The sequence below is a fragment of the Schistocerca serialis genome, chromosome 11 (genome assembly GCF_023864345.2).
Source record: "Schistocerca serialis cubense isolate TAMUIC-IGC-003099 chromosome 11, iqSchSeri2.2, whole genome shotgun sequence".
NCBI classification, from domain to species: Eukaryota; Metazoa; Arthropoda; class Insecta; order Orthoptera; family Acrididae; genus Schistocerca; species Schistocerca serialis.
Window position 1 is genome coordinate 98907907 of NC_064648.1, and position 13022 is coordinate 98920928.

The following is a 13022-nucleotide window of genomic DNA, read 5'->3' on the forward strand; positions in this document are numbered from 1 at the left end:
ATGAAGGCACCAAGTCAAGAGAAATATGGGGGGGGGGGGGGGGGGGGGGGGGTGTTCCGAACAGCCCAACCAAATGAGTCCAAGATTGGCTAAGACAGTGAGAGGACGGGTGTTGTCGTGCAGTGGGCGCACTCCTCTTGTCAGCTTTCCCCTCTTTTTGTTTTGAATACTCCTTTTGTTTGTTTTAGTAGAGCAGTATCATTGTGCATTGATGGCTATTTTGCCTGAAATTGTGGTTTTGAGATTTTTGGCAGGCGGGGAATTGGTGTGATGCCTGCTTTTTTCTGCCAGCTGTGTAATGTGCCACCCACATTTCGTCTCCAGTCACAGTAGAGCTCAGAAAATCCTCACCTTCCAATTCGAGGTGTTCGAGAAACTCATGGGGACTTTTGACCCAATTTTTCTCGTACTGCCCTGTCAGCTGTTTTGAAACCTATCTTGCACAAAGTAACCAGTAATCAGCATTTCTATGAGTGTGTGATTTGAGACAGCTCTAAAGATTTGTGTATATATCGCAGAAATTTCATTCCCTGTCAATTAGCAGTCTTCAGGAACATTTTCTTTGATTTTTTTTTTTCCAGCAAAAAAGGTCTTCCATGCCTCTGTTTGGCATCAACATTTTCCTTCTCTCCACTAAATTCCATACACCACTTAAACACTCTTATTCTGTCATCGACAATTTTACCATAAACCATTTTGATTTCCGAAAAAAGTTTGGTACGTATTATTCCTTCCATGATTAGGAAGCAGACTACAGTGTGTGGCTTGAACTGGGTGACATTTCTAATTGACATCTTTCACACAACTGGACGTATCAATGTGAGTTGTGCTAAAGTGTTCCTGCAATGCTCGCTCTGTTAAGGGGACCTCCCCAACAATGGCCCGTTATGGTCCCAGTACACTTACTCGCTGAATATACCTCATATGTACTATATTTACTATTGACTTCAGAGCAACTGTGGCTTCACCCTATGATACATTAGCCCTGTGATTGCTGTGGAATACCACTGCAAGTAAGCAAAATTAATGTACTCCAGCATCCCCTGGTGTGTTTATTATAAGATTGGCAAGTCTGAAATGTTTTCAAATTGTGTGTTCCTTACCATGCCAAGCTGCTCTGTCTTCCATTTGTCGCTGCGAACTGTGAATCTCGATCGTAGAAGTGCCCTGGAGTTTGAAGTTGTAAACGTGTCAGTTAAACACGGACATACAGCATTGTAATTTATAGACAATTTATTCAGTTATACAGTCTCAAAATACGTTCACTGTAATAACTGCTCACTGGTCGTTTACTGACATGTACACAATTAAAGGCTCAGTTCTTAATTTGCTCACCAGCCGTTGTCCTTACAATAACATCGTTCTTGACACTTTCTATACTACTCCTGCGTGGTACACTTTACTAAGGCTTTCACTATTATTACTGACATAGTATGTGCTCTCATGAATTCACAATCCAATGCCCTGATGTAACCTCATGTCAGGCCATTTACAGTCTCCCTGTTTGGTGCCAATGACTCACTTCATGGTTTTCAGTCAATTGCAAGAGCAAGCTATATTAATCAGCGAAGAAAAAGAGAGAAATTATAAAGGTAACCAGCCCAGATTTTTAGTACCGACCACTTCATGTGACAAATGAAGAAACACAAGGTGCTGCTTTGTAATATTGTAATGTATGACTTCATGCTCATCAAAGCTTCCCTGGCTTCTAAGGGTGCAGCCATCTTTAATTTATTTAACAGAAGTTTAAAATCTGAATGAGTTTTGATAACATATTTGAAATAATGGTGACCTAAATTCAATTATAATGATAAAATGAATGTTGATTGCAAAAGGTTTTCTGCCATTATTACTGATTTTTTTCATTATAAAATTTGAATATTTTCTATAAAAAACAAAATATTGGAGATCTAAGAACATTATCATGTTCAGAAGATTTTGGGTGTCAGTATTACTGGAACGGGATTTTGAAATATTACAAGGTATGAAAAGGGTGGTATCTCGGAATTTCAGAAATTTGACCCAAAAGAATCACTTTTTCAGAATTGCGAACAGCCAGTCTACAAAGCTAAGTTGTTGGTTCTGAGGTTTCAATTTTGACATGTGTATTTTTACATGATAATGAAATTATATCTGAAAATCGTGATATCTCCAGAATTAACTAACTACAACTGAAAACAGTTACTGCATAATGTTCATGGTGGTAGACAGTACATCTGTAATAATAAGCATGTGAAATAATTTGTTAAATGTAAAAGTCGATAAATTTATGTGCATTTATGTAGCAGTCACGATTCTGTATTTGTAATAACAAGGTGATGAGTTGTATCTGTAGCAAATGGTTGGATTAAATATGCTGTGTTTCAGGTTCATCTTAAATTGCAATTTGATCATTCCAAGTGAAGACAAAAGTGTTTGAAGATGAAGTCACCATTGCTTTGAAACCAGTAGGAAATAAAAAAAAAGAAACATTAGACCCAACTGAGCACAGACAAAAATCATAAGAGAGTAATGTTTATTCTCCATAACAAAATAGCTCATGTTATAAGGATACAGATTGCAAATTAGATACAGCAGTTAGACACAAGTATGATAAAAGAACTTCATTCACATTTAACAGTTAGTGGTGTCGTATATTTAAAAGTGCTTCCTCAAATGACTTTCGTGCTGGGGCCTCGATTTTTGCTCGGTAAATGTTTGGTGCTGTGGTGCATATTCCTGATTGTTGCACTTTCAAAATTGCTATTGTAGTTTCTTGAAATTTACCTTTGTTATGCATGCATTGTGTATATGTTGTACGGTTTGCTAATAATTGGTTTGGTAAAGACTATTTCAAGTTTTAAGGTACCATACACTGTCTGCTTTTTGTTGCTGATGTGAACCTGGAAATAGCTCACACTGAGTGTTGAAACTGTTGTGGAATCTATTAGAACTGTACCCATAGAAGTAGATGTTATGCTAAATCTTCTTGATAGATTAAAACTGTGTGCTGAACTGGGATTTGCACCTGTGACATTTTGCTTTCCCGAGCAGGTGTTCTACCGACTGAGCTATCTGGGCACGATGCGTGACCCGGCCCTAAAGTTTTACTTCTGACACTACCCCTTCTCCCACCTTCCAAACTTTGCAGATGTTTCCTTGTATATTATACTGGACTAGCACTCCTGATCAAAGGGTACTGTGGAGACGCTGCTTAATCGTGGTCTAGGGGATTGTTACCAGAATGCATTTTCACTTTTCAGAGGAGGGGGCGTCGGTTTGAAGCTTCCCGGCAGATAAAATGCGTGCCGGATAGGTCGGGAACTCGTGACCTTTGCCACGAAGACGGGTCTACATCTATACTCTGCAAGCCACCCAATGGTGTGTGGCGGAGTACCTCCCTTTCCTGTTCCAGTAGTGTATGGTTCATGGGAAGAACGACTGCCGGAAAGCCTCCGTGCATGCTCGAATCTCTCTAATTTTAGATTCTTGATCTCCTCGGGAGGTATAAGTAGGGTGAAGCAATATATTCGATACCTCATTCAGAAACGTACTCTCTCGAAACCTGGACAGCAAGCTACATCGCTATGCAGAGCACCTCTCTTGCAGAGTCTGCCACTCGAGTTTGCTAAACATCTCCGTAATGCTATCACGCTTACCAAAGAACGCTGGGACAAAATGCGCCACTCTTCTTTGTATCTTCTCTATCTCCTCCGTCAACCCGACCTGGTACGGACCCCACACTGTTGAGCAATACTCGAGTATAGGTCGAACGAGTGTTTTGTAAGCCACCTCCTTTGTTGATGGACTACATTTTCTAAGGACTCTCCCAATGAATCTCAATCTGGTACCTGCCTTACCAATAATAAATTTTATACGATCATTCCACTTCAAATCGTTCCGCACGCATACTCCCAGATATTTTATAGAAGTAACTGCTACCGGTGGGTCGTGAGTTGTGCTCAGACAGCTGAGTCTGTAGAGCATTGCCCACAAAAGGGGAAAGGTCCGAAGTTTGTGACCCGGTCTGGCACACAATTCCTATCTGCTGGAAAGTTTGAAACCGGTGTGCACTCTGCTGCAGAGTGGAAATACATTCTGGAGATCTGAGGTTGGTTACAGGTAATGGAAATATAAATGCTGGTGTCCTATTGCTTGCACGAAGGTGTCAGTTCCCTTATTTTGTGTGTGCACTGTTTCCGCTGCCGCCCCCGGCTACTCGGCTGTGTTGTGGCATGCTGCTGTGGGCCCCGTCTGTGTTTGATGGGTGTGTGACCGGCGGCTCTGACGCCGCCCTCCGTTTCTGACTTGTCTCGAGCTCAGACTCGCCCCTGCACAGGCCTGCCGTCGCAGCTGGACTGGGGGCGGCTGGTGCCCTCTGGGGGAGCCGGCGGGGTGCGGCTCTTTTCGCTACCGCTGGACGTCGTGCTCAAGAACAACGTGGCACTCTCCTACTTCATCGACTACATGACCAGCATCGGGGCACAGGCCTATCTCTTCTTCTACCTGAATGTCGAAGGTGAGTTGCGATTCACCGTGTTTACTATCTTTGTAACGAAATAAAACTACACGGTCCCAGAGACTTCCGCAAGTCTCAAACATCTGTGATACACAGGGTGATTATAATTAAAGTTAAACTTTCAAACCACTGTAGAAATAATATTGGTCAGAATGACATCACATTGCAGCAGAATGTTATCGGAGAAGGGGGAAAACATATGGTAGAACAAAAATAAATAGTTACAAACTGTAACAATAAATGGTGCTGTAAGCATCATAATTTAATAGTGGTCGACTACAAATGACGAATGAATTGTACAACAATGCCTATGGTGTATGTTTGACGGTAAACAAACTGTACTACTCAGTGTTCGTGGGTGTACAGGTGTGATATTGTTAGTTACGTAAGCCCATCCACCACGGCAAGGTCATATCACATTGAATGGGAAAAATCAGGTTTTAACTGTCCTGAGGCCAAAAACCACATAAAAACATCACCCACATTGGTTTTTATTGTGCTGAAGCCAAAAACCGTGTGAAAGAGCATCAATCCAAATCAAATTGGATTATTACTTTCCATGTGACTACCACAAAAGATGTTCAATATCCTGTCCACCGTTTTCTGCAACAAGTTGAAATCGAGAAGCATCATTATTCCACAGCTGATCGAAGTGTTTCCACGATCACGTTCAGAATGCGTGTGTGTCTTCAGTGCAGCTAAGTTTGCAATCAGAACGTTGAACACATCATCTTTCAGATAGCTCCACAGCCAGAAGTCACACGGATTAAGATCAGGTGATAAGGATGGCCAAGCTGTAGGGAAATGGCAGCTGATAATAAATGATGCTGTAAACTCGCACCACACAGTGGCTTTTTCAGGATGAAGTGGTACTGTTTGATTTCTGTGTGGATTTTCTGTTGCCCATATTTGACAACTCTGTGTTGACATATCCTGTCAGATGGAAGTGGGCTTCATCTGTTCACAAAATCTTCCATGGCTAATCATTGTCCACTTCCATGTGAGCAAGAAAGTCTAAACCAAAGGTCTCTGTTGCTGGCAGGTCAACAGGAAGCAATGGATAGCAAAAAAGGATGTTTTGTAGGATTGCATGTGCCGTACTCATGGGTATGTCCAATGTTCGGGCAATTCTCCTTGCACTACACATTTGCACACCACCGCTTGTCTCCTCCAGCATTGCTGTGGCCACTGCTCCCAGTGACGTTGAATCAATTCGTTTCCTCCTCCTACCAGGTTGCACACCAAAGGAACCCGTCTTTTTGAATTTCTGAATCATTTTCTCCAGACCCATGGCAGGCATCGGACCAACACCTTTTGTCAAACCCTTCAGTGTCCACAACTTCTCCTGAATGAGGTGTGCCCAGTAATCATTTTTGTAATACAGCTCTACAAGCAGTGTGCGATCCTGCATTGAGACTGTCATGGCGACCGTCGCAGACACAAAAGGAGGAAAAGCCGTGTATTCAGTGTGTTTACACCAACTTCAATGGGTCATCCTTGTGACAGGTGTTCTCATTTACATATGCTGACACATACAGTGCCATCTGTTGATCAATTTTCACACTAGTTTTTTTCTTCTGCCATACGTTTTGTCCTTTCTCTGACAATATTCTGTTCAATTTGACGTCATTCTGACCAGTGGTGTTATTTCTACAGCATTTTGAAAGTTTAACATTAATTATAATCACCTTGTACATACACAGACTGAAGCGATGAATAAAAATTTGTACCGAGGTCGGGATTCGAACCCGAGTTTCCTGCTCACTAGGCAGATCAACAAACCACTACACCGTCCTGGCACGTTGGCTTTGCTATTGAGTGGGAGACCTGGGTTCGAGTTCCAGCTTGGTACAAATTTTCATTCGTCACTTGAGTCTGCATATATACATTGTAGATGTTTAAGACTCTGGAACTGTGTAGTTTGATTTAATTAATAGCACCTATGCTTGCATTTCAGGCAGGTTGCCCAATTTTGCTTGATGCTGAAGTGCTATTCCAATAGAGTTGGAGTGTCTCTGCAATGCTGTTAGATTTTAGTGGGAATTCCAAGTGGGCTGAGCCACGAATGGGAGTTTCGATTAAGGAGAGAGACGTGCTAGGGTACTCTGTTTGGCTGTGCAGAGCCACTGTGCCAGGGTTGTGTTGTGGTTAGCAAGTCGGCGTAGTGAGCAGGAGAGCCGGATTTGAATCCGAGCCTTGGTACAAATTTTCATTCATCACTTCAGTCTACATATGTTCAGTGTTTATTTAATGGGTGACGAAAAACCTTGATGCGTATCCTATAAACTGGTGGGAGAATGAGGCACTTCTGTGATACTCGTACCAGTGAGTATTGGTGCCCTGGTACCTACAACAACACTGATGTGTGCACTGATAAGAATAGCTGATAAAAGCAATTGTGAAATTAGTAAAAAGCAATTACAATAATAACAATCTATGGAGCTTCATCCACCATTGTAAAGGGACACCCGACTGAGAGTGCAAAAAGACGGTGTAGGAAAACTTGGTGTAGTGTAGCATAGACATGTAAATGTTACAATGATAGTAGTAGAAACTAATAAAGATAAGAGAAAGTGGTATGATAGACATTGTAAATGTAGTTCAGTATTCAGGATTGCGGGGGGGTTGCGACAAAATAATTATCATAAATGTTGACGTAAACGTAATTTTGTGTGTAATTGGCTCATTATTGTGATGAAGAAAGTGGACTAAAGAAAATGAATAAAGAATGCTATAATTTCATTGTACTGTGAGGAATGTGAGCATTGGTATATTGATTTATCCACATTAACGTTGGTTGAAGTTTGTGACAGTGGATAGAATTACGTGAGGAAATACAGTTACCTGATTACTTGAAGGACTTAATTCAATAGTGGTACAAGTCCATTTTTGTGCATTTTGAGATACAAAGTCCTAAACTTAAATGAGGGCTGAAAAATCTGCAGTTGAGATACCAGAAATATTCAAGTATATGGCTCATTGCTACAGATGAACCTTTCTTTCTATTTGTTTGGATCATTAATTTCAGCAGCATTATAGGCAGAAAAGTGGTGGTAATAGAGCTGTACCACTATTGAAATAAAATAAATTGAACATTGTATATAAACCTGTTAATTCTTTTATTGCAAATAATTTTTATTGCAGTTGTAATGTACACCTTCTTATTGAATTCACATGTATAATTGAACTACACAGTCAGATATGTTTCAGGTCAATTGGTTTCTGTAAAACTAAGGATTACATTCTTCTTCTTCTTCTTCTTGTTCCAGACCTCTGTCTTTGGTTTTTAGAGCAAGTAAATAACTATGTTTGATAGCTGGAATATAAGGGAGCAGATCAAGCATATCCTGCTTTTTCTTTTTCAGCACTTTTCTCATGTGTGGGTAAAGTTGTGAAACTGCAATAGTACCATACACGTGTGGTCTCCCTCTACTATGTTTTGGAGCAAAGTTTAGTACGTGAAAGTCAGTGTCATCATTCAGTGTTTTCTTGTAGAGCATTTTGTATGGCTTCTGTCTCTCAAAACACATCCATTTTATTTTCAGCCAATTAACATTGAACATACTCCTCATTCTGCATCCTTCTTACCACTGTATTTTGTAACTGTTTCAGTGCTAAAAAGTCAGAATGCTTCATTCCTGTGCATACAAATTTATTTTTTCTGCCAGTTTTCCTAATTGTTTCAAAAATATCTGGGGAAAACAAACTCTTTCTCATTTAATTGTTTTTCTATCTGATCAAAATCCCTTTCATTTGGCAGGTATGAGTGACCTGGGAGCAGGTACTTTAAATCAGTAATGTTGACATGAAATTGAGGAGATTGTGTCACTTTCATTAGTGTTAGGGCAATGTTTATGTTCCTGTTTTGCCCACCACACGTGTCACTGTATGCAACTACCTGTTTTTGAAAAGTAACATACTTTTCAATAAACATGTACCAATTTCCTGTGAACCACTTGATCCAGATGTTTCATCCCAAAAATACATAAGGATTTTGCCGCCAGTTAAATTGTGGCATCCAAAATTATACGCGTATGTGTTTCTTTTGCAGTATGGTATAGATGTTGTCAGTTTAGAAAATGCAAGTGCTTTTTGCAGGTCAAAGATAAACATGAACATCTGGGAATCTGCCTCTTTGGTACATGCTGTGTCTGTCACCATTGCTGTTCTTGCAGCTTCAGCCCTCCTAAGGTGAAGCTCCTCTTCTTTTTGAAGCTTTCTTTTTTCTTCTGCATTGGTAGCAGTGTCCATTTCAAAGCTCAATTTGTCACAAAAAGAGCAAGTGCTGTAATGTGGTCGAAATGACAGATTGAAGTTTTGGTCAAAGATTTTTCGATAGATGTGGTCCCTCACAATTTCTTTATTCTGAGATATGAATTTGTCTTTGTACAAATCTTATGTTTTGGCCACACAAAGCTCAGGATTTAAAACCTTTTGTGGGGATTATCCTTCCTTGCATCAAGGCTCTCGGAAACTGGTAAGCTTTTGATGTGTTCCTTTACATTATTGATCAGACCTCCCAGTACAGAGAATTTGTTCCGATGTTTGCCCCTTCCATCAAGGTGAGGTGTACCTTCTTCCTCGCTTTTTGTTAAAAGCCTAGAGAAGTCATCCATTAGAAATGTCAAAAGTATTCAAGAAAAACTTCTTGCATACTATTCCACAGTTTCCATTCACATGTAATCGATATTCATAATACAGCTTTTCTTAGAACGAGAGCCATCTCTTGGGCATCGGCAGTTAACTGAATTATACGTGCATAAATCATTCAGGTAATTATTTTGGTGATTAATATCACCCATAGCCCAGAAATTGTCAAAGTCTTCGTCTCATACCCTGAAATTTTATTGAAACATTTACGTGCACACCTGGGTGCATGTGCAAGTGGGTTCTGCGCACTGTGGGGTCCGTACAAACTTTATGATGCGTGGGTCTGTAGATGGTTCATCCATCCTGGGAATTGAGAATTTTGATTATTTTTCCCATGTGATCGGAATTGATACTGGCAAGATATCAAAGTGTGTGACATAAATGGCTGTATCTTTTGATTGTATTGACGTACAAGCTTAAATTTGTTACAGTGTAAAGGGACCATAGACCTAAGTATTTGATATCAATTTGAATGTAATGTGTGTATCACTTCCTGAGTTCGGATTGATACATGGATGGACAGACAAACAGACAACAAAGAGATTCTATAAGGGTTCTGTTTTTACGGAATGAGGACAAAGTCTGACTGCAGTGAGTAGTGATCTTGACTGTGGTGGGTAGTGGAGGTACGGAAGAAGAGATATGGAGTGGGAGGTAAAGCAGGAACAGAGAAGGTGAAGGCAGTGTACAGGGGAGAGGTGGGGGGCGGGGGGGGGGGGGGGGGGGGGGTGACAGAAGGCACATGTGGGAGCAGGGAAGGAGATACAGGCAGATGGGGAATAGCAAAGTTTGAGGCTATGGGGGGGTAATGAGAATGGACAGCAATAGGCAAATATTTTATACAGTGTAATTATTACATTACTAAATAGAACAGTACAGCGTGTCAGTTGTTAGCTTAAAATTCCATGTCTTAGTCGACAATTGCTCTTAATTCATAAAGGGGTTGGCAACAAGCAATTTATTGAATGTTTTCCTAAAAACATGTTTTAGAAGATGTGCCACTTGTGGAAACTTATTGAATAGTTTATGACCTAGTAGCTTATAGCTATTTATTGTCTTTGGCAGTGTATGGTATGACATACGCATAGACTTATTTTTTCTTGTGTTGTGACTGTGAATATTATTTCTACATTTTACTTCATGCAGATTCCTTTTGTATAGTTTAACACTTGGCTATTACACATTCCATAAGACATCTTGATTAATAAACTGCTATAGACAATTTAATGCTAATGTATTTTGTGTGTTGCTCCCAGGACAGTTTGTCATCTAAGTATACTCCCAAGAACTTTTATATAACCAGTATTATTAAAAGAGCCTTTGTCCTTTGGACTAAATACCATGTTTGGTGTTCCATTCTTATTCAGGAGAAATCCATTTGAGCCAAACCAATATGATGCTTGGGCCAGCGTATTGTCGAGAAACTCTTTTAGCTTATTCAGATGATTGTTATAATTTAGGAAGGTATTGTCATCTACGAATAGCTCCATATCGAAGCTTATAAAGGAGGGTAGGTCATCACTTGTTACCAGAAACGGGTCGCAAAGCAGCTGTCGGAAATATAGCACGCCGTTTAGAGCGGCACGTTCGGTAACAGGCCTGTCGATTCTGCCCCCGGTCGCAGTTTTGCAGTTGCCATTTTTGTGGAAAAACAGCTCTCAGTGGTCGTGCTAGTGCACACTGCCACACAGTGATTGGAGATAGGTTGGTAGATTGTGTGACTGCATTCACCGGTGGCCCTATTTTGACGGGACAGAAGATGCCCGAGGCAGGACTGGAGTAGGTACTAGTGGCTGGATGTGTGGGACAGGTGTTGCAGCTACGTTTATTACAGGGGTATGAGCTGTGGGGGGAAGGGCTTTGGAACAGGGGTGGAATTGGTGCAGACACGGGTATTGTGTTCATTGCGTGGGCAGCAGAATACCACAGTGCATGGGGTTGGGAGAATTCTGCATTGTAGTGCAACCCCCCCCCCCAATATACTCTTCCCCCCTTAACACTCCCACAGGTAGCACACTATGAAATGAAATGTTTCCCCACCCCTACCCTGCTACACCTCCCACTCCCTGCCCCCGCCTGTTTTCTGCATCCCCAAACATAGGGCAATCAAAACTACTGTTCACCACTGTCACTCTAGAGAGACCACAAATGACACCTTTGTCCTTACAGTAAAGTAGTGATTGATGTGTAGTTGGTAACCTGCAGTGTGTCCATAACCTCTCAGGTTGGAGAGTCTCTGCCGAGCAGCAGATATCGGACCTAGAGCTGCACAAGATGGGAGCTGGCGTGACGGTGGCGGGAGCGGCAGCACCGTCCGGGGGCGTCGTGGCCGGAGGCGGCAGGAAGGCGGGCGATGCTCCGCCCCCGGCACACCAGCCCCCGCAGCCCGACAGCATGCGTGAAGCGGCCTACAGCATATTCGAGCAGTACCTCTCTGAAAAGGTAAGGCACCCGCCAGAAGGCCGAGAGCAAAGCCCAATAAGTCTGTTGTACGGTGAGGTGCGGATGTTGCGCACAGGTCACTTTATGAGCGACGTGTCGCAGTCTTTACAAATTTGAGATATTTTATCGTGAGGCAAGTAAGCCAGTCTACTACCCATTGAGCTCATTTACCTGTAAAACTTTGAATATTAGTATGATGGTTGTGAAATGGCTAACAAATGCAAAGACAGCTTGTGGTGGTTTCATGTAGTAGTGTGTCTATCGGACTGTGTGTGTCAATTGTTTGCTCTGGTTTTAGTTACATTTGTCGTATGTGTACAACTACTTGTCATTGCATCAGTTACGTAGACTGGATAATTCTGCAAACTTGTATTTAGTCAGTCCAAATATCTTTAGAGATTACACTTCATCGATTATCTCTTAGACATCTAAGTAAAAAAAAAAAAGACTTTTGTTATAGTGTGCAAACCTCCAACCATTGAGGGCAATAGCATTTATCTTTCCTTGAAGTTTTAACACTGAAGGTCCTAGAGTTAATGGGTCAGAGACACAAAACGAATCAAATACCATTAATGAGGAATATTCTTTTAGTACTGCAAGTGAGGTTTTATGTGATGTAACTTCAATGTTACTAGCTTCTAGGCTGTCCATACTGTATTTACTCAAATTTAAGCTGCACTCGAATCTAAGCCGCACCTAAAAATGAGACTCGAAATCGAGGGAAAAAAAATTTCCTGAATCTAAGCCATACCTGAAATTTGAGACTCGAAATTCAAGAGGAGGGAAAAGTTTTAGGCTGCACCTCCAAATCGAAACAAAGTTGGTCAGTTGTAATATGAGACACAATTTAGGTCGAATGAATGACGGTACAGCTACAGTAGTTTGGTTCGAGTCGTAAGCTTAGCAGTTAAGCTTTTACCAGGTAGCCATTGCTATGCGTCAGGCGCTCTGTCCGTATTTATACGGGTACCCTTCCTTTTTCACGTGCTTCGTCTGGTTTGAATCGATTGCTGTATTTTGCTTTGATCTGATAAGTGCCGTTCTCTTTGTTATAGGTGTTTACATAATTCTAAGCTAAAAATGCTTTATTGTACTGTGTCATGCATTGTTTGTTGCGTTCTGATAATGAGTGTTTATGACCTGTCGCTGCTTGCAGCATGGCTTGCTTTTGTGCGCACTGTCGCCGCTTACAATAAAAAAAGAAAGATGAATTGTCTCATAGCGAAACAATAGCAAGAGACTGCTATTTGTTGTTACTTACATTGCTGCTTTTTTTGATAATGATCAACAAGAACCAAATAATATACTGCATATGATAGAAGATGTTCTGAATGAGAGTTTAGCGAAAAATTTTCTCCGGTTGAAAATCTTTGCAGACGCCTCTTTAGTATGTTACATTTTGCACAAAAATTATAGTCATCTTAGATTTAAA

At 41.1% G+C, this 13022-nt stretch overlaps 1 protein-coding gene across 3 annotated transcripts in view; it reads left to right on the plus strand.

Annotated features, from left to right (window-relative positions):
* LOC126426732 (sorting nexin-13-like) overlaps positions 1-13022 on the plus strand; it is a 399890-nt gene that overhangs the window by 214655 nt on the left and 172213 nt on the right. For all 3 annotated transcript variants that reach the window (XM_050088694.1, XM_050088696.1, XM_050088695.1), the window contains 2 exons: positions 4319-4498; positions 11373-11590. In XM_050088694.1, coding sequence (XP_049944651.1) covers positions 4319-4498; positions 11373-11590 — 398 coding nt within the window. The remainder of the gene's footprint in view (positions 1-4318; positions 4499-11372; positions 11591-13022) is intronic.